This window comes from Tenrec ecaudatus, chromosome 5, assembly GCF_050624435.1.
Source record: "Tenrec ecaudatus isolate mTenEca1 chromosome 5, mTenEca1.hap1, whole genome shotgun sequence".
NCBI classification, from domain to species: Eukaryota; Metazoa; Chordata; class Mammalia; order Afrosoricida; family Tenrecidae; genus Tenrec; species Tenrec ecaudatus.
The window spans coordinates 53,643,455-53,664,622 of record NC_134534.1 but is presented as its reverse complement, the minus strand read 5'-3'; the positions used below and the strand labels follow the sequence as shown (position 1 = coordinate 53,664,622).

The 21,168-nt window shown below is 39.9% G+C and overlaps 1 protein-coding gene across 2 annotated transcripts in view; it reads left to right on the top strand.

The window, feature by feature from the left end:
* RALYL (RALY RNA binding protein like) overlaps positions 1-21,168 on the top strand; it is a 446,351-nt gene that overhangs the window by 246,967 nt on the left and 178,216 nt on the right. For both annotated transcript variants that reach the window (XM_075549530.1, XM_075549531.1), the window contains exon 2: positions 17,461-17,536. In XM_075549530.1, coding sequence (XP_075405645.1) covers positions 17,461-17,536 — 76 coding nt within the window. The remainder of the gene's footprint in view (positions 1-17,460; positions 17,537-21,168) is intronic.

Sequence of the window (21,168 nt, the reverse complement as noted above, 5' to 3'; positions counted from 1 at the left end):
TTTATACATGAACACATTTCCCTGTACATAATTGAACCCCACTGTGATCGCTCGATGAATAAACCCAGTTACCGTTCTCTTTTAAATTGTACAAAAAGCATTTTTCTTGGTGCTTAATTTAGGGAAAATGAGTATGAACACAGCCTTTCTCATTTGAAATTTCCTATTTTGCTGGGTCTTTGTTTCCCTTTTTATTGAGCTGTGATAACATATGTATTGACACATTAACAAGGAGAATTGAAATTAAGGGGTAAAATGCTTCTGGAAAGTAGAATTCCATATCCTTCCATAAAGTAGTAGGAGTCTAATCTTTTATTTCTTAATATCGAGTTTTAAATCCTTGGTCATTTACGCATATCAGACTATTCCCGGGTGCCCCCTGTGGGTGACCAGTGTGTCAGAGTGGAACTGCCCCCGAGACTTTTCTTGGCAAGAATCTCTTAAGAGAAACACCCAGGTCTTTCTCACCTGGAGTCCCAGAGTGAGTTCAAACTTCCAATCTTCTGGTTAGCATCCAAGCACTTCACCTGTTGCACCGCCACCAGGCACCTTGAAAAAGTCTGGTGTTCATTAACTTTGTGTCAGATTGGATGCCGAATATCAGAGGCTATTACCCAATGAAAGTATATGGCCTTTTTTCATTAGACATTTCCCAAGGAGTCACTTGAAAAGGTAAAACTAGCTTTAATTTGACAGAAAAAATAACAACAGAAGCCATTTTATATAAAAATGTAATTTTCCCAACTACAACATTTAGATACAGACATTCATTCAACTTCATGAAGAAAAACAACCCCTGGCGAGCAGTTTGGATAGATAGATAGATAGATAGATAGATAGATAGATAGATAGATAGATAGATAGATAGATAGATAGAAGAAATAGATAGAGCTGGATGATATAGATATATGTACCAAGAGATGATTTGTAGAGTAGTCAATACTGAAGCCGGGTTTGGGGAATTTTATTTTAGCAATGCTGGAGCAGTAGACACGATTAACGAACACTTCAGTATAAGAGAGAGAAGTTGTGACCTGAATGTAAGTGGAATTCAAAAAGAATTTAAAAGGATAAGAATTGAACTTTCCATCTAATGGAGTGTGACTGATAGATATATTTGGTCAGCTGCACCTCATTACATTCAGAGAGAGACGAAAATACTCTATTTCAATAATTATATCCTACTTGAATTCAACATAAGAATATGGTGAAGTGAATGCTGTTTCCTTTATTTAGTAGATATATACATATGTAATGCTGAAAGTCATTAAACTTTTGTAAATTGAAGACTGCCAAACATTTCTGTACGGCAAAGTAGAAAACCCATTAATTAATCTCAGTCTCTGGCATGATTTATTCCATTAAGTACAGACTTCAAGGGAAAAATAAAATATAAGAAAAAAACAACACAGAGGGAAAAATTGCAGGTTAATTGCCTTTGTTGATCCCACAGTAGTATTGACAGCTCTGATCCATTAAAACATGTGCAAAATGGATGAATACATTCTTATTAAGATTATGTGTTTTGAGAAATTTTGTTCTTAACATTGAGGTTTTCATTCCATTTATAATATGCATAAAAGCTGACTAAATTGTATTTATAGAAATGTCAGCTTTTATCCGTGTGCCTTGTTACACAATAATTAGGTGATGTTCTCATAATTTTCCAGTGGAATATGCAAATTCACATTGGTTAATTTGGAGGACAGGAGTAATACTTAATCAGCATTTCCCCCCTTTTCTTATTATTTCCTCTGCTTTGAAGAGAGTAATTGTCCTAAGAGTAATTGTGTTTTGTATTGATGGCACCATTACAAGATATCTGAAAGCCTAAAATAGCAAACATGTATGGCCCCACCATTGCTGTGAGGTAATGATAGGGCGGGGAGAGCGGCATAGCCAGGCACTTCTGCCTGAGCCTCTCACGAGGTTGGGGTTGGGCTATCCTCTAAGGGCGTGATTGGAGGAGGCTCGCCTTCCAAGGTCAGTCAGGATAATTACTGGCCTTTGGTTCCCAGCAAGGTGCCACGCAGAGTCACCAATTCAAAAGAAAGGGAAAGCACCCCAAAGATGGAAGGCATAGTCTTTTTATAATCTAACCTGGGAAGTAATACCCCATTACATCTGCCATACCTTATTTATTAGAAACCAGCCCCTAAGACCTGCCCGCACTCAAAGGGAGGTGATTGGAGAGCTACTGTGTTCATTGTCTCTTGCTGCTGCGATGGACTATCACACACCTGGCGGCTTGAACAACACACATTGATTATCTGATAGGGCTGTAGGTTAGCTACCTGGCATAGACGTCACAGGTGAAAGTGACTCTTGGCAAATCTTAGAACCGAGCAGAACACCGCCTGGTCCCGCGGCATCCTCGCAATTGCGATGTTTGACCCAACTGGGGCAGCCACTAAAATGACCTACAGGGCTGCGAGGCTTCCTCCTTTGTGCTCACTTTCTACCTCACCAAGCATGGGACCATTTCCAAGCACTGGGCTCTCCTGATAGCATGTTCAAAGTACGTGAGATGAAGCGCTGCTTCGGCGGAGTGCGCTGGCTGTACTTCTTCCACGGTAAATGTATTTGTTCTTCGGACAGCCCCTGGTGCTTTCAGCATTAAGTGTGCCAACTCTTCTACAATCTTTCTTATTTAATGTCCATCCTTCACATGCATGTGAGTCGATTGAAAATGCAATGGCTTTGGTGAGGTGCATCCTAGTCCTGAAATAGTCACTCAAGTAAGAATAAGGAATTGGGAGTACTTTGTGGGGTGGAATTTTAGAGCCAGAGAGGATCTTGTTTGCATCTGAGTTCTGCCCAAATACAGGCTGTGTGTCCTCATGCAGGTAACTCGTGTCTCTTTCATTCCAAAAAAAACCCAGCTCACTACCCTCCAGTCAATTCAGACTCGTAGCTGCCCCTGTGAGTTTCTGAGAGTCACAGGAGCAGGAAGCCTCTTCTCTGTCCCACCCAGCAGCTGGTGGTTTTGAACTGCTGAGCTTGCAATGAGCAGCCCAAAGTGTACACCTTATGCCACAGGGGCTCCTTCATTTCTTGTCTAAGTTTTTCCTGTTTGTAACTCTGTAAGCCAGAGAAAGCAGTAGTGGTACTGCACAAATAGTATGCAGAGTACTTTATCATTCAGAAACTGATTCGTTTCTTTGGCCATTTCTGTGCTTTGATAGATAAAATATTTTCGCAAATTGGGTTTTTCTATTAACCCATATTTTTTCCTTGATGTTCATAAATCGTTAAAAAATAATATGTTAAAGTCAGCTTCTAAACCTTCTACCAGTAAGCCCCGGAGACATCAAATATTGAAGGAACCACCTCCTGTAATGCTTTCCCACCTTGTGGTCAATCCCGAGACACAATAATTATTCTGAAAGCCTCTTAATCATAACTGATCAATCATTTTATTCCTACATCTTCACTAGGTCATTAGGCAGTATGTCGGTGCACCTGTAACTGTTTATTGACCAGAGGGGCTCTGGTGGCAGAAGGGCTATGCCCTCGCTTGCTAACCACAAGGTCAGTCGGTGCAAACCCATGAGCAGCTCTGCCCCTCTGCAGCAGAGAAGTACGCCATCTGCCTCCATGAAGATCACAGACTTGGAAGCACTGTGGATCTGAATTGGCTTCAGAGTATTAAGTGTGGATTGGTGGGGAAGGGGGTTGTTTGTTCACTTTTGTTTTATTTGTTTAATTTTTAATACTTTTATTGGTATAAAATCCACATATCACACTCCTGCATCGTTAAGTCACTTTCTAAAAGAGTTGTACCTATATTATCACAGTTTGAGTGCTCTATCCTCCCTCCCACGTTCATTATTTGCTCCCCAATGTGCCTTCTTCTCTCCCCCCAATCAAAGCTAAACCATTGCATCTGTTATTGTCTCTGTGCATTCACTGCTTCTGTGAATCATAAACTGGAGAACCCAGCACAAACAATTTTTTAAAAATGAAACAGAAAGAAAACAATAATAAAAGAGAGATTAAAAAAAAGAAAAGGCCACCAGCACTATTAAAATAAGACAGAGATAGATTTTTCTGTCATGAAACAAGCAAGAAATATTTACACCAAGAACAAATTGAGGTTGGGCCAAGAGAGAGGTCAGCTGACCAGGTATCCTATTATACTGTTGTCCCTTCCCCAAGATCAAGTTCACAACACTCTCTGTCTGATAGTAAAGCTCTTCAGCTCCCTCTACTATGGCCCGAGGGTATCTGCCAGAGACGCTCTGCTAAGGTGCTCCACAGCTGAAGTTTGTTCTCCTGCTGTCCTCCATTGCCTTCTACAAATTGCGTGTCTCTTCCCATTTTCTCCTTGTATTTACTATGGAAATGGTAAATCACCTTTCTACCCTATTTCTTCCTGCCTTCTGAGTTAAACCCATGGCAAATACTGTGCTTTTGAACTTGTATGGCTGGCTGTTCTAAAGAGTTTATGTATGCCCTACCTGGTATTGGTCACTTCCCATGGGTCAACTTTCACCCCATTTCCTCGATGACATTGTAGCCATTTTCTCTGTTGAAAGGCAACCACTGGATTTCCCTTGTAAATCCTCAAAATCTCAGTTACATTTTGTTCAACATTAGTTGGAAATCTCTAGTGACTGTTCAATAAAACTCAAATAATGAAACTTTTAGGGACTTGCAATTGTTGGAAAATAAGCATACAAATGAAAATAATCAAATTTATTCTTAAAAAACAAAACCGATATAAAGTAAACACTGAGATCACACAAGATATGGGATTTAATTTTTCAAATTCTGGCATTATGTTTTGAAGTATCTCATTTTGAGGGCAAAGTTTTTTGATGGAGCTCCCGATTTTAATTAGACAGTTCAATTCCATGCCAGAATGCAATGAAAGTGAGAATGCCCATTGTAGTGTAGCATCGGTGCATGCAAACACATTCAAAAGCATGTTGAGATATTTCTGAGCGCTTTTGACTTCTAAAAAGTGTCAAAGGAAAGTGCCCTGAGTGGAGGTTAAAAATAACAACAATACCTGTGAAAAAACTTGAGCTGAGATATTTACATATTTCAATAAAAATGAAACTTTAGATATCTAGCATTTAACATAGCTGGCTCTGAGTTTATCAGTTTCCTCATTCCTTATATAGGAAGAAATTTCTCAATTGAAGATCGATTTTGTGGTAGTTACATAATTTCATATGAACTTGATCAAAAGCATGAAGGGCTGGGGTCTAGCCTGTCAATCAGGTCAGAGCCTGATGATCCCTGCTTGTGGGTGTGGCCTTCTCATGAGAACTCTTGGAACTCTCTTTTGATCTGCCATCCCAAGAGACAGGCTCTCTGTCTCTCATTCCTTCACATTCCTTTTGACAAGTCACATGGAGCCACGCTGATGGCAGCCAGAGCCCTGGAGATGCTTCCACCGCCACTGGATCCACAAGACTTTCTACCCACAAACCTGTGATCGTCCTGCATTCAGCATCAGTGGGTGTGTTGTGTGAGTCTGAAGAGGAATTTATAGACTATCAGGTATATAGGCTAATATCAAACTTATCTAATCTGAACTGGACTATACAATCACTCTTTGATATAAATTATTCTTTGCTATAAAGCAATTACTCTTAGATATAATGCTCTCTCTTATACACATGAATGTCTCTGGAAATGTTTCTCTAGTCAACCCAGCATAACATAGATTAGACAATAGGGTCAATTAAAAATATCAACAATGTAAGCATTATAAAATGCCACTTTGGAAAAAAGTTGAGACAATTTAATAAGAAAGTAAAATCAGATGATAGAAACATATATTGTACAGGAAAATGACCATGACATGGCATTAGAGACAGATAAGATAAAGAAAATGATTAGCTTACATGAAAAATTATTTAGTATGCTATGCTTAATATTTAGATAACCCAATTTTTAAAAATTGCTTTATCATAGATTTTTAAAAGAAATTTGCTTTTTTAAAGCCTTTTGATTTTAACTCTTTATAGAATTATCAACAAATCAATGTATTGATCAATGAATTACAATGTCAAAATTAGATAATTTCTATTATTTTACTGTTCCTTTTCACTCTTAAAAATAGCCCATTTGGTGATCATGAGGTATCAATGAGATCGGGTATCAGGTATCAGAGACCCACAACAAAAAAATCGTATTAATGTGAGTGAGGGGGAGCATGGAGTGGAGACCCAAAGCCCATCTGTAGACAGTTGAACATCCCTCACAGAAGGGTCACAGGGAAGAGATGAGCCAGTCAAGGTGCAGTAGAACAATGATGAAACACACAACTTTCCTCTAGTTCCTTATGCTTCCTCCCCCACTATCAGGACCCCAATTCTACCATACAAATCCGGCTAGACCAGAGCATGTACACTGGGACAGATAAGAGCTTGCAACTCAGGGAATCCAGGACAGATAAACACCTCAGGACCAGTAATGTAAGCAGTGATACCAGAAGGTAAAGGGGAAGGTGGGGGGAGAAAGGGGGAAACAATCACAATGATCTACATATAATCCCCTCCCAGGGGGGATGGACAACAGGAAAGGGGGTGAAGGGAAACGGGTCGGTATAAAACATAAAAAAATAATAATTTCTAAACTATCAAGGGTTCATGAGGGAAGAAAGGTGAGGGAGGGGGGAAATGAGCTGATACCAAGGACTCATGTAGAAAGAAAATGTTTTGAAGATGATGATGGCAACATAAGCACAAATATACTTGACACAATGGATGGATGGATTGTGATGAGAGCTGTATGAGTCCCCAGTAAAATGATTTAAATTTTTTTAAATAGCCCATTTGAATACGACATTATATGGTTATCTTAACCATGCTCACAATTTTGCTCTATCTTCTGGGGATATTCTGAGTTACAGAAATTCAGATAACACATTCCTAAATCTATTGGTTAACTCAACCTTTATTGAGACCCATCTATGAGTCAAGTACTATTCGGTTGTTGTTGTTGTTGTTGTTGTTGTTGTTGTTGTTAGGTGCAGTTAAGTTGGTTTCAACTCATAGTGAACTGTGTACAACCAAACAAAGCAATGCTTAGTCCTATCCTCACAATTGTTCTCATATATGAGCTCATTGATGAAGGCACTGTGTCAATTCATCTTATTGAAGATCTTCCATTTTTTTGCTGACTCATTACTGTATTAAGCATGAAGTCCTTCTCTAGGCACTGGTCTTTCCTTACAATATGTCCAAGTATGTGAGACTAAGTTTTGTTCCTTCTCAGGAATATTCTGGCTGTACTTCTTCCAAGACAGATTTGTTTGTTCTTTAGACAGTCTATGGTACTTTGAATATTCTTTGCCAACACCAAAATTCAAATGCATTAATTCTATTTGTGTATTCTTTATTCAATATACAGCTTTTACATGCATAGGAGACAATTAAAAATACCATGGCTTGTGTGTTAGGCCAGGTCAACTAGAGGAACAAATTCGATGATACTCATGCAAGTGTAAGAAAGAGCTTTATATTAAGATGTAATTATATATCAAGAAGACATCCCAGCCCAGTCCAGATCAAGTCCATACATCCACTACTAGTCTATAAATCCCTCTTCAGAGTTATGCAGCCACATGCAATAATGCAGAATGCAGGAAGATCACAGACCGGTGGGTGCAAAGTCTTGTGGATACAATGGCGGTGTCCACATCACAGGGCTCCCACAGGGCTCAGCGTGGCTCAACAGGAAGATAAAGACAGAGAGAGAGAGCGGTGGTTCCCAGGAACTTCCTTATGAGAAGGACACAGTCACAAGCGGGCAGCATCAGGTTGTGACCTGATTGACAGGCTAGACTCCAGCCCTTCACTTTTACATCTTCAAGTGGACAGGAAATTATGTAAGTACCACAGCTCGGGCGAGACTCACCTTAGTCCTCAAAGTCACAGCATGGCTCTTCAACGCTTTAAAGAGGTCGTGTGCGGCAGATCTACTCAAAGCGGTGTGTTGTTTGATCTCTTGACTGCTACAGGTTCTTGGAATGTGTTTGTAATCAATCAAAATAGAGATTCTTGGTTGTGCAGAGCCAACATATTGGCAATGGAGGAGCGAACACAAATAGGAGACAGAATAAATAAATGCATTGAAGCAGATTAGAATGTCATAAATGCTTTTTGCAAAATAGAAACTAAAGCAGGTTGTGAGTGTGAGAAGTGGTGAGGAAATGTTGTGTTGTAATATTAAACAGGTAAGCTGACAGCTGAGGAAAGATTTTAAGAAAATGATGAAATTACAGAGAGAGAGAGAGAGAGAGGGAGGGAGGCAGGAGAAAGGACTCAACTAAAACAAAAGGCAATGAAACTAGCGAAGGAGAACAGGGGTGCAGGTAGTTGGACCTGAGGGGTGAAGGGAAAGAAACAGAAGGTGCTGGCATACTGCTGAGACCGCAGGGATCCTCTGAGTGTGCTAGAGCAGGGGTTCAGTACTCAGTGGCTCACCGAGGGATGCCCTGGAGAAAGATGGGGCAGGCTGCTGCTGGAAGCCTCAAACCCACTGCCATTGAGTCCATTCCAAATCTCAGCCTTGACATCCTCCAGGTCATTAGGGTGACCGTGAATCAAATTCCATGGATAGCAAACAACCACAGTAAACATATTGGCTTCAGCAGTATATAGAATTTTTACCAGAATAAATCTTTTGAGTTTTCTTTTCTTTAACTTAACTTGAGTTTACTTGTTAAGAGTAGATGTCATCGCTCTCTCCTGTTGTAGTGAAGGCTCATGGGTCCTCTTGTAGTCTCTTGATTTCCTGCTGTCTCAGGTGTGCATTTCAAAGAGCTCTTTGAAGTTCTGCTTTGCTCAAAGCATACTTAAGAACGCAATTTAATTTAATGGTCTTTGGTTTTCTCTATGCTTGTGGATATTTTAGGAAAATATTGAACTTAAAAAAAAATGAAATTGAGGGGTTGCAGGGAGGAGACGGGCCAGTTAAGGTGCAGTGTAGCAAAGATGAAACATACAGCTTTCCTCTAGTTCTTACATGCTTCCTTCCCCCACCCCCCATCACGATCTCAATTCTACCTTACAAATCCAGCTGGACCAGAGGATGTTCACTGGTCCAGATAAGAACTGGAAACACAGGGAATCCAAGATGTGTGATCCCTTCAGTACCAGTGGTGAGAGTGGCGATACCGGGAGGGTGGAGGGAGGGTGGGGTAGAAAGGGGGAACCAATTACAAGGTCCGACATATAACCTCCACTCTGGGGGACAGGCAACAGAGAAGTGGGTGAAGGAGGACATCAGACAGTGTAAGATATGACAAAATAATAAAAATTTATAAGTTATCAAGTGTTCATGTGTGAGGGGGTAGCAGGGAGGGAGGGGAAAAAATAGCTGATATCAGGGGCTCAAGTAGAAAGCAAATGTTTTGAGAATAATGAGGGAAACAAATGTACAAATGTACGTGGCACAATGGGTGTATGGGTGCATTGTGATAAGAGTTGTATGAGCCCCAAATAAAATGATTTAATAAAAAAATGAAATTGAAACAAAATTGGTAACTTAATCATATATAGTCTTTCCCATAAAATTGTGGGGGTTTTGCTTGGTTTGGTGTAGTTGTTTTGTTTGTTTTGGGGGTTCATTTTTTTACAGAGCGTAGTATGTAGAGTGAAAAACCAAACTCGCTCTCAGCACCACTATTTGTTATGAGTTACAAGGTGCTAAAATCTAAGCTTTGGTTTCTATAATAGAAACTTAAATTAAGACCCATAGTACAAGACTGTGGTGAGAATGTTCTTACTTTTAGTCCAGTCAAAAATTTGTGCTAAATGACATGCTAGTGCTAGCAACTCTTATCGTAATCAAAAATGTCATTAAGATAATATTACATGGTGAGAATTTAGAAAAAACACCTTTCAAAATGTTTCCCTTAACATTTAGTTCATTTCTTTGCTCAGTATTCTTAATATTTTCATATCTTTTTACTCATTGCCATCAAATCAATGCTGGCTCTTAGCGAGCTTTCGTGGGTTTAGAGACTGTAGCTGTTTATGTGTGTAACAAAGCCCCATCTTTCTCTTGTGGAGAGGCTGGTGGTACTGTACTGCGGCCTCGTGCTTCGCAGCTCTGTGCACAACCCCTACACTACCAGGGCTCCCAGCCTGGGGACGACTGGTGAACCTTTATTGAAATGTTATGTTTGTGTCACTTGGTTTCTGCAGGCTTTATCTTTTCATAAAACTTGTGTTCCTTTTTTACCTTCTTAGGAAAAAAAAGATGTTATTGTGTATGTGAAAAGGATATCTTAAAAATTTCTCCATGGTAGCAAAAGAGAGTAAAGCGATAGGAGAAAAATTAAAACCATCATAAATTCAAAGTTTTAAGAATTAAATAAGTTTAAATTTGATCATTATTACCACTTGATAGTATGTGCACTATTTTTAAATGGGTTGGGAAGCTCTATTAACTACTTCTGGGCTGCGCATTGGTTAACTGTGCACCAAAGCAAAAATGTTCAACAAGTTTCATGGTCACTTCTACTTGAAGGCAATCAAAGTTAATTTTGGTAGTGGACTAATTGGAGTTTTGATGGGAAACACAAGTAAACCAACCAACCAACCAGCCAAGCAAAACAAGAGAAAGAGTCCTCTATGGCTTAACCGCCAGAGTGGACAGTTTGCAGCATTTGCTGGGGACTGTGGTTCTAGGGAGCCTTTCATTTTAGACCATCCCAGGTGGCCTGGGATGAACCCGCTATTTACTAAGGGCAGAGCCTTAATGACACCTTCAATTACAGGGTGAGGGCACCCTGTTCCAGAGCCCGAGGTTTGCATATTCGTTATGACATCTTCCCAAGTTTCCATAGCTAACTACCTGCAAGTTTGTCTTGCTCTGAAATCTTCTTGAGCACATAAATAATTGTTCTTATTTAATCTGCTTGGTACCTTGCACGGGCCCTGTACATCCACTATTTATTTATTCGAAAAAAGAAATATTATGTAATCCATGGCATTCTCACTTCCTTCTGAATGGACCATTGAACAAAATAGCATAAAAATTGGCTGTCCACATTTTTCCTTTCATTTTCTACTGGTGGACAGAGCGGTTTCAATCTCAATGAATCATATTCAATGACCGGATTTACCAGGTGATTAGTAAGAAGTTCAAGTTTCCACTTTTATTCGCCCTTGCAGACACAGCCTGGGAGCGTAGAAGGTTTTACGGTAACAAATGGGAATATGGCCCCCAGTCATCTTTACATTAGCATTCTAATAACCAGAGGCCAATGTGCCATAGTGCTGTGTCAGAACTAATTTATGAAACTGGGTCCAAAGACTCATTAAAATGGTCACAATTCAGTGACTGCCCGGTAAAATTAGACTACAGTTTCAATTTCATAACAGTGAATATCTTAACATACTATTAAGGACATATTTCAAGTGTTAAAACTAGCTTTGGTTCTATAAAGGGGAAAACAACAAGATTAGAAAGTCATTTACTTTTTTACAAAATTGGCTCCACTCTCAGCACCAGGCTCCAGATGCTTCAGATGCTCAGATGTTTTAAGACAGGTCGGACGCCGCTTGCATTTGCAAGTCTGGTGAAGTTTCCCCTCGGTGTGAAAGCACTTCCGTGCAGCGCCAGCAAACCGCAGAATCATGAAATTACCCAGCCACGGAAATTCAACAGCTCAGTTCAAATTCATGTTCTTCTCCTGTAGCTGCCAGACAACTCTTCCTAACAAACCCAAACCAATTTCTGTAGCATCTTCCAGGACTTATGGAAATCCCTCGTCTGTCAGAATAGACCTCTGCCCTCTAATGCGTTCAGTGGCTGGTTTTCGTAGCTCACCTCCCCTTCTTTTCTGAAGGACCTCTGGGTAGACGGGAACTTCAGTCACTTGGACCACACAAAGACCGCCATATCTCTCCCCCAGACAAAGCAACAACACACCAAGACCCCATGGAAGAAACCCACCCACCTGTGTGATCCAAGGAGTATAAAGAATAAAGCTCAAATCTGAAGGAGGGACTAGTACTGAACTTAAATTCTGAACACTCTATTTGCAGAAGGCGGTAGAGGACAGTGGAAGCCTAGAGTCCACGTGCAGGACAGGGTCCCCACCCAGAGTAAGCCCTCGGTGAATCCCCTCCCACCGTAGTGGAGGAATGTGCTTAGCTTTACTCTCACGCAGAGAGCGGTGTAAATTAAGATAGGGCAGTGGTTCAGTTAAAATGTAAACGCTCATCATTTGATCTCCCTTTTGACACATTTTAAAGTTGTTTTCGCTTTTAATATTTTCTGCTTTCTTTTCATTTTCTTTTTTTTTTTCAATCATTTTATTGGGAGGCTTGTCTTATCACATCCATCCATCCATCCATTGTGTCAAGCACATTTGTACATTTGTTGCCCTCATCATTCTCAAAACATTTGCTTTCTACTTAAGCCCTTGGTATCAGCTCCTCAGTTTTCTCCCTCCCTCCCCACTTCCCCTCCCTCATGAACCCTTGATAATTTATAAATTATTCTTATTTTGTCATGTCTTACACTGTCCCATGTCCCTCTTTCTTTTCTATAGAGGTTTTTCTGTTTTGCTTAGTCATTGTTGTTGGGTTTAGTTGTTTGCTGTTCGCATTGTGTGTGATTGTCTGCACATGAAATCCAGGATATGTAATTCTATAACTACAGTAACTGGATTAACAGTGACTGAGGGGCACGGCAGAGGAAGATGGGGGTAAATGGGGAGCTAACGACAATGAATGGGAGAAGAAAATGTTCTGAAATTGTGGTGATAATGCCACAACCCTCCGTAATATGATTTAATGATTAAACTGCGGGATATGTGAAGTTTGTGCCAATGAAACTTTTTTAAAAAAAGAACGATAGCAACATAACCCGCTGCCTGTCAAGTAGATCACAACTCAGAACGACTTAGAGTGTAGCGTGGAGCTGCGCCACACGGTTTTCAAAGCTGCACATCTTCACGGGAGCAGACTCACATCTTTCTCAAGAAGCTGCAAGGTGGGTTTCAACTGCAGGCTGTTGAGTTAGCCTCTAGGCGCTTAACTACTGACCGCAAGAGCTCTTTCGCACCTCTCTGGCCCTCCTTTAGCCACGCATCTACCCACAGACTGCCAAAGCTCCTGTCGACTCTGAGCTCATTGCTTCAGACTGCTTTCCACGCTTTAGACGGTGTGACATTCGACATCTTCTACTGCGCAGTGAAGTGTAGTGGTGAAAGTGCCACACTGCTAATCGCTAGAGTTCCGGATGCTTTCTAGGCTTGACCCTCAGACGGCTGGCGCCTTCAGGTCAGGCACGGGCTATCTGACTTCCAGTGGCAGGCACATGGGCTGCGCTCTATCATAAAGGTCGTGGTAGTGGAGTGAGCGAACGATATTATTACAAAAGCCATTTAATTTCCCAGTATCTCCACAGCGATATGCAGAAAGTGGGAGTAATGATTCCTGTTCTGCTTGTTTCACGGGGTTGTTCTGAGAATCCCAACCAATAATAACTGCAAAAATGCTTTTTAATAGGATGGTGCTTATACTTGGGTAATGTATGATTATATCCATTCATTTGTCAAATATAACAGACTATTTTCTTTATCTCCAGAATTTTTATTCCATGGAACAGTAATGAATTCCTAAATCTTATAAATGTGAACAATAAAAGATTCAGAATGACTTTTCCTGGCAGTCTATATGCCATGGCTGAATTATTTAGGCTTTTATTTAAACCTGGGGAAGAAAAACCCCCCAAAAAACTAACTATAAGGATTTTTTTTAACTAATTCCTTTCGAAATTTTTTTCGTTCTGCTTTTCTCATACAGAAGTTAGCATTGTTAATTTGAATATCCTGTTATACTATAAGTTATACATGAATTTAATTTCAAGGTTAAATTTCTCTATAAAATGACAATGCCAGTAAGAATCATTACTGGTAAGTACCACATGTCAGCTTATCAGAACAGTCTAAATAATATGTTACTTAATAGATTAAATTAGTTTTTTCAAGTGGTAATGTGTCAAATTGATTACATGAATAAAATAATATAAAATATTTTCCTGAGTTTTTCATATCATAAAGTGGTATTCTCAGGGAGTTCTATTCTGTTGGAAGTGCCTTTCAAATGATGCTTAATGTTCATAAATATACCAAAACTGTTGAGTTAGACATAATGGAGTATGTTTCTTTTTTGAAGCATTTTACTAGCCAATATGCAGTGCAAATATGCACAGTGGACTCTTATAGCATTTTTACAAAACTTATTTGTTTGGCAACATACCTGTTAACATCTTCCAAAAGCATTGTTGAGATAAACACCACTTTGGGAAGTGTGATGACTGACAAAGTATATTTGATTAGACACATTGTATCCCACACAAAGATATGCCTTTGCTACTGTTATAAGATTTAATTGACTGCTAGATCACATGGAGTGTTTCCTGGATAAATAACACTAGCCTCGGTGCTGAAGTTAAATGAAATCATCTTAACTTTAGAAATCTAAAGTCGAGGTACAGGTAGTTGGTGGAAGTCCTATAGAAATAGAAATCTCTAGTGGAGCAGTAGGTTAAATATTGGATTGTTACCTGAAAGTTCAGGAAAAAAATGGGTTTTCTACTCCCTAAAGAGTTATAGTCTCAGAAACTCACCAGGGGCAATTCTACCCTTTCCTAAGGGGTCACTATGAGTCAACATCAACTCGATGACAGTGAGTTTGGTTTTGAATTTATAGGGTCAAAATGAGTTGAAATAGAGTCAGTGGCAGTGGGTTATTGTTGGTTTTTTGGGTTTTTTTGTAACATTGGAATGATATAAATGCAACATTTTTATTAAGGTTTGGATATAGAATTAGAAGTATACCCCCAAGAGTCCAAAGTATGATGTAATAGAACACTGTTGCCATCACTTTTATGAGGATGCCATCAAGGGCTGTTTAAATAAATATATTTCTGTGGGTTGTTATTTTGGAGAGGACACTTTGGAACAATACCTGTGTATCCATTAACCTCATCTGTTCTGCCTCAAATCAGTACCAGCTCAGTTCTTTGATGTGTTTCACTTCGATAACTTCATAGTTGTTTCTCACATGGTATGATGACAAAACAAATTTAATGAGAAACTAAGAAGAAAGAAATGTACTACCTTTTTAAAGCCTTTTAAAACATTTAATATATGTTTAAGTAATTTACTGCTAAAGTGTATATTTAGTCCCCTAATGGAACTTTTAAAAAATTATTTGAATCATAAAATTCTTATTTCTACCTCATAGTTTTTCCCATTTAACTTGAAATGCTGAAACTTTGAAATAGAGTCCACTCTATGAGCTTCTTTACTGGTGCTTACAGAGGCTCATAAACGTATGTATATGAGAAAATATGCATACCCCTACTCTCTCCATGTTAAAGGACCTGCCACTGCTCCAGCCCGAGCAAAACTGAAGCTTTATTTCTCCTCTACTTTGTCCCTAGGAGCTATGATAGAGGGGACGTTCCTTATTTATGGAAACATAAATAAGCCTTAGGAACAGACTTCTTCCAGATTGGGCTTACCCAACCTTAGCCTCAGGACGGTGATACTAACGATGAGAATATGAAGCTGATATCTAGGGTTCACCAACTTGACTGATCCTCTTCTTAGTAACTGGGAACCTAACTGGAAATTTTACTACGTGCCAAAGGAATTTGTTGAGAATGGCTTAATTCCACATCCTCACTTAAGGATGGTATGTGATATCTAAACATTAATGTTTGGTAAAAATCTGTCTGCAACCATTGTGATTCAAATAAGACCTTTTAATTTTCTGTATCTCAGTGGTTATTCTGAGATCTATGAGAGTGGACCTTGATTATCATGTGTTCGCATCTCTGTCTTGTGAGTCCTTCCCAAGTGCCAGGGCAATCAAAAGGAGCCTCTGGAGCTCTCTCTGCCACGGCCACACCATTTATTGCTGAAGAGCCCCACTACCCCTGTTTATGTGGTCTACTCAAGGCCAATGCCTCGTGAGACATAGAAACCTGATTCTATGGGTTTGTTGGAAGCTACCATGGAGCCTTATATAAACAAGATTCCATGTGAAGGAAATGCTTGCTCTTCCAAATTCTCTTTGTTTAAGGAGATCAAGGGAGCTCATCCCACTGACCTTCTTCCCCTAGTACATTTGCTGCCCTTCACCTCCCCTCATCGTCCTCTAAAAACAGCTGATCTTTAAAACAGTAGTGAAAATATGTACATTTTATATCTAAGTATGAATTTCCATACAATCAAAAGAGAAGTCTGCATTGAACACTGTTCCATCTTGTATACATGCAAAGCATGCTCTTTTATATCATGAAGTCCCTTTGAAGAGATGCTGATGTCTTGAAACATTGAGTTTAACAGCCTTTCATGATGGGTTTTTCATTTTGCATGAAAATGCTGTCAAACCCTAAGTGTATCTTTAGAGTCACTGACACTATATAACAAAAAATAAATAAACGCAAGCAAAAACCGAATGCCACAATATTTTTGTTGACAGACTTAAGCCTCAAGCTTTTTCTTTATTTATGAGTATGGGTTTACCTTTTCAGTTTATAAACCTTGGTAAAATTCTAGAAATACAAAACTTACATCGAATGATGCTTTCATGGGCATGGATCCTGTACCACCATGACAATATGGCCCCCTCAAAAATATCAATAAATAAAATGAAAACAACTGCCATACAGTCATTCCAACTTGGAATTACTCTGGAGGACAAAGTAGAACTTTCCCTCAGGATTCAGAGGCTACAAATCACATTCTTCTGGACTCCTTTTCTATGCAGATGAAAGAGATGTTGTGATGGGAAAATTAATTACCCCTCTCATGAACAAAACTTTTATGCAAATGTTCACGGATACTAAGGAATTGGCCCCCAAAACATTGAACCAGGTTATCTTGTTCTCTTTTACTTTCTTTTTATTTAGTACCACTGACTCCTTTTACCTATTTATTTTTCATAGTACTTATTATCTAATACATTTAATTTATTTCTTGTGTATTTGTTGGTTGCTTTCTACCCCTTCCCAATGGAGTGGAAGGTACATGCGCAGAGGAGTTCTAGGTGTGTGTCTGCACAATGTCTAGGAGCCCTGGCGACACGATGTTGAAGCCCTTGGTTATGACCTGAGTTGACCGTCAGAACTCATCCGCTGCTCAAAGGGAGAAAAATGTAACAATGTGCTTCTGGAAGGATGCACAACCTTAGAAACTGTGTAGGGCAGCTCCATTCTGTGCTACAGGATCACTATGAGTTGGGATCAACTTGATGACTATCGGTTTTTATCCCAATCCCCTCAAAGAGTTCCCGGAGGGAAGTAGACATTTCATAAATAGTTGATGAATGAATGAATGGATGAATGAATGAATGGCATACAACACTGAATGTATAGGCAAATGGCAAAAAGAAAAATCATGCTGCATGCTTTACTGTTCTCTAATGAATGCATATTTTCTTAACTCATGCTGCTTCATGCTTTCAGATATCAACATGGCCGGGGAACCAAAGCCGTACAGACCCAAACCTGGAAACAAGAGGCCCCTTTCAGCACTTTATAGGTATGTAGGCAAGCATTACTTTACTGTCTCCAATACTGACATTTTCTTGCAAATTTATACATTATACATAACCTATACGTTATTAAATATTTTAAAGAACAATCCTTATCAGCATTTGTGCTTGTTGTTAGGTGCCATCGATTGGGTTGTGATCCACAACAGCCCCATGCACAACAGAACAAAACATGGCCTGGTCCTATGCCAGCCTCACAATAGTTCCTACGCCCAAGTCCATTGTTGCTGCCCCTGTGTCAATCCATCTCCTAAAGGCTCTCCCTGTTTTACGCTGCTCTTTTATTTCACCAAGCATGATGTTCTTCTCCAGGGGCTGGTCTCTCCTGACAGTTGTCCAGAGTATGGGAGAAGAAGTCTTGCCATCCTTTCCTCTAAGGACCGCACTGGCCATACTCTTTCCAAGACAGATCTGTTTGTCCTTTCAGCAGTCTGTGCTACTTTCGGTATTCTTCTCCAGCACCGCAGTTGAAATGCATCGGCTTAAAGTGCTACAAAATGTTGGTCGGCCGAGTCTACCTCATAGCATGCCCCACTGGAAGGGCTCCTAACACTGTCACCTTCCCATGGCTACAGAAGCAACCCTTCTGTGAAACAGGTCTCTAATGGGTCCACCTGCCGTTTAGTGCCTGTGTGTGGTTTTCTGCTTTCGTTCTGACAACTCCTTGCTTTCTTCCTAGCAAAAGGCTGCCTTGTTTTAAAGAGATACGTGTGTACCAATCACTGTGTGTGTTTTGTGTTGTTTAATTACATTTTCACAACTCTGTGATATAGCTGTTGTTGCTCTCAGTGTATAGATCAAGAACCTGACGAGCAGTTTTTCAGTGCTTTTCCCCCAACGTCCTGTGCTGGTCAATGATGGTGCCGTACTCACATTCATACTTGCTGAAGCTGCACCCCAAAGTCTTTACACCCTATCCCTCAGTCTACTTTGCTACAAAGTACAGATTTCTCTTATCCCCATTTTGCAAAAACAAGACACAACATCCTGAAATCTTTCCTAATGTATTTGGGTCTGTGTTCACTTAATATTCTGGTCTTTTACCCACTAACCCCAACAAAAAAAAACAAAACAAACAAAAGAAAAGCCTTGCTATTGAATGGATTATAGCTCGTGTTTTTCCCCTCCAGATTCAGTGTCCAGGCAGATACACGGGACTTGATTCAGCACTTATATTGTGCTGCATGCACTTCTATAATGTGTAGTGAATTTTGTTTAATCTGGGGATAATGGAAGCTACAGTAAATTCAGAATTTTTCACTTCCACAGAATAACCACTTTTAAGGATATCAAGTGCTGCCGTCAGGCCATATGTCCCACTTCATGTACTTTCTGCCATTGGTTTCTGTACTGGAATTGCTGACGATGCAGCAATCTCAGTCAAGTCCCATTTTGTTAGATTTAGCCAGTTGTTCCAGGCTATTGAGATCTCCTATCATCCAATTTATGTGCTCCTCTTCCAGATACATATCAGCATTCCATCAGTGCCCACATCCCAAAAGCCAATGTAAGTGTGGAGGAAGTCTCTGCTTTTCCTGATATCATTTGGATAAAAGGAGAGCTGAGTCCTTTTTTTTTTTAATCATTGGGGGCTTGTACAACTCTTATCACAATCCATCCATCCACTGTGTCAAGCACATTTGTACATATGTTGCCATCATCATTTTCAAAACAATTTTTTCTACTTGAGCCCTTAGTATCAGCTCCTCATTTCCCCCTCCTCCTTCCCCCATCCCCTCTCTCTCATGAACCCTTGATAATTTATAAATTTTTATTACTTTGTCATATCTTACACTGTCTGATGTCTCCCTTCACCCTCTTTTCTGTTGCCCATCTCCCAGGGAGGGGTTACATGCAGATCGTTTTGATCAGCTTCCCCTGTCTTCCCCCACCTTCCCCGTCCCCTCCTGGTATCGCTACTCTCATTGTTGGTCCTGGGGGTCTCTCTGCCCTGGACCCCTGTAGAGCTGAGTTCTATGTGCTCACTTTGGTTGTGTTCCAGTGAAGTTCAGTGAGACGTGTGTATGGAAGAGAGCCCAGAGCTATTTTCCTGTCTTCTCTGAAATCTAGCCTGTCTCCTTTCTAGCCACTCGCAGCCTCGCTTCTCCAAATATAAAAAAAAGAACTGGTCACGCTGCAAAGGTCCCATTCACGGCAAATATTTCAATGAAAATCAGAGATATTCAAATATGTATTTTAATGTATTCTGTGAATTGTTATTAATTTGGGTGTTTTAAAACTGCAACAACAAAATCCAAACTCACTGCCATCAAGTTGATGTTGACTTATAGAACCCCTTCGAGGACAGGATAGAACTGCCCCTGTGAGTTTCTGAAGCTAAAATCTTTACAGGAGCAGGAAACTCCCCCTTTCTCCTCAACCGCTGGTGGACCTGAAATCCTGGTCTCTTGCTTAGCAATCCAAGGCAAACCCGCCATGCTCCCAGGGCACCTTTGAAAGCTGCAAGACTTAGCCAACATTGGTGAGCGGTCCTAAGGGACCGTGGGTGGCAGACGGCAGAGATGTCATCAACAAGAGACAAATGACACTTTACCATCCCCGGCGCAGGTTAAAAACAATGTTTGTGAAACTGAGAAGTCTACATTATTTTTATCAGACTCATTCTCAAATGTATGCATAGAGCTCCAGCTAATGCAGAACGTTTGAAAGGCAGTAGTTTTGGTTACTAAAATAAAACACTGGTCACAACTTGCTGTCCAAGAGTCACTGCTGACTGTGCAATGATGATAATTCTTTTATCTTCTTTTGTCTTGCATTGTTCTGATTTTCTTCTTGGAATGACAGCTCGTGACCGGAATCAAATGGCTAACTATTCTTCCTCTATGAATAAGTTACACTTGATTCAAAAGGATAAAATGCAGAATCTACTTAAATCAGCTGTATTGGATACAAATCACAGCAGTGAGGAAATTCTTATTTATCCCCTTTCTATATGCATACTAATTAAAGTTGGGGTAGCGTGAAATCACAAAATGACCACAACAAGAAAAAAGGAAGCAAATATGCAAGTGAGAGACGTCCTTGCACCATATTTTCTCAATCTTCCCTGAGCTTGAAAATAACACCCTGCTTGTATGCCGTCAAACTGGGTTTCCGTGTTCATTATTCTTCTATCGTGGCAGTCCGTAAGTCTGGTATTATATGCCTTACTTTCTAATTGAGAAAACTAACTTTCAAAGAGTATAGAGGACTTGCCTAACCTAAGATAATAAGATTACGGACTGAACTCCGGATGCAGTGACCTTTCCATTATCTCATGGCTCCCTGTACTCACTCACTTGCTACTACCCAGATAACACAGAGTTTTTAAAGCAAAAATTTCATGAATACCAGAACCAATGAACACTTACACTTTTACTTATAAGTTATGTGTTAGTCCAGGTGGACTAGAGAAACAAATGCATAGACATTCATATGTGTATAAGAAAGAGTTTTATATAAAAGAGCAATTGTATATTGAGAAAACATGCCAGCCCAGTCCAGATCGAGTCCGTAAGTCCAATATGAGCATATAGGTCCAATATTAGTCCATAAATTCTTCTTTAGACTCACACAGTACATGCAATGATGCAGAATGCAGGAAGATCACAGGCCAGTG